Source organism: Phalaenopsis equestris, unplaced genomic scaffold (genome assembly GCF_001263595.1).
Source record: "Phalaenopsis equestris unplaced genomic scaffold, ASM126359v1 Scaffold221113, whole genome shotgun sequence".
Taxonomy (NCBI): Eukaryota; Viridiplantae; Streptophyta; class Magnoliopsida; order Asparagales; family Orchidaceae; genus Phalaenopsis; species Phalaenopsis equestris.
In genome coordinates, this window is record NW_018239353.1 from 2,260 (window position 1) to 3,607 (window position 1,348).

The 1,348-nt window shown below is 34.6% G+C and overlaps 1 protein-coding gene across 1 annotated transcript; it reads left to right on the forward strand.

The window, feature by feature from the left end:
• Positions 1-588: 588 nt before the first annotated feature.
• On the forward strand, positions 589-1,246 carry LOC110037564 (cytochrome b561 domain-containing protein At2g30890-like; the record flags this gene model as incomplete). Its single annotated transcript, XM_020742240.1, is given in 2 exon segments — positions 589-994; positions 1,085-1,246. Coding segments are annotated over 2 exon segments (276 nt in total), but the record flags the coding sequence as incomplete, so codon positions are not given.
• Between the last annotated feature and the right edge of the window lie 102 nt (positions 1,247-1,348).

Sequence of the window (1,348 nt, forward strand, 5' to 3'; positions counted from 1 at the left end):
TCGCTCATGTGAGAGGGGTGGGGATTCTATTTATAGCGTTACGAGTTTAATTAATGTATGAATATAAATCACTTGAACGAGGAGTCCGGAGAGCTTCATTTCGATTAGCCGACTTTTGATGGACATGAGTGCCTTAGCGATATCAGAATTGAGCAATTGTAGACTCGCTGGATTCGTCTTGTCTAGACTATCGATTCGACTATAATCTTGCTAGATTCGACATTCATTTGACATTCTAATTATGTCCGAAAAACTTTCAAGGGTGGTTTAATGAATTGATTTGACTATGATCGGCCTAATTTTGACATCATTGGGTCCGTTTCATCGAGCCGGTCAGTTTGACAATAAGTTTGCTGAAATCGGAGCTCTGGATGATTTTTTATCAGGATTTTAATATTTCTTGCTCAAAAAACTATCTCAAACTAATGTCATTCCTCGAGATTCATGCCCGATGATGAGAATTTTTTGATGGCATATCAATAGTAATATCTTTAATGTGATAAGGAAGATTTCGGTGGTATAAACCTAAAAAAATAAATTTAGGTCTTACAAATCTAAATAAATAGAATATGGTATGTATATAAATATTACTCTCCAGTAGTGATTACTCAAACGAACTCTATCCTGCACCCCACTAGCACTCTCACTTTCCTCTCTTTTGCCCCATTACTCTGACTAACAGATACAGAATATCTATTTAAGCAGAGAGGACATCCACCTTTTGCATTTGTGCTCTCTGCAACCACAGATTCTCATTTCATGTCCACACTCATTTTCCTACACCTTTTATTAATCTAATCTTTCTCCATATTTAAATGCCTCTTTTCCCCCTCCAAGCTCTCCACCTCTTTTCTTCCCTTCAGTTTTTTCCATTTATATTATGATTTTAAATCATATTAGCTATTATATAGTTCTAGATTTGTTTATCTGCTGCAAGCTTGGATTAAGAAAAGGAATGCTGAAATCAACTCCAGTTCATCATTCATCACTGAAGGTAATCCTATATAATCTTCTTTGTTTAAGCTATTAAGGCTTACAATCATGATTTTATGTTTCTCTGATGAGTTTTGCTGTTGATTTGCAGTTCAGTTCTGAACTCAACTTTCAAGTAAAACTCCATGCTTTTCTTCTATGGGCTTCCATCGGATTCTTAATGCCTGTTGGAATACTCATAATTAGGATTTCTAGCAGGGTTCAATGCGGCAGAAGGCTTAAAATTATATTTTTATCTCATGTTGTGTTGCAGGTTGGTATACTCTTAATTTCACTATGTATCTGTGGAAATAAGATGTTTTAAGAAATAATGTGATGTTTTAAATAAAGAGGTTCACAAAATGATATATATATA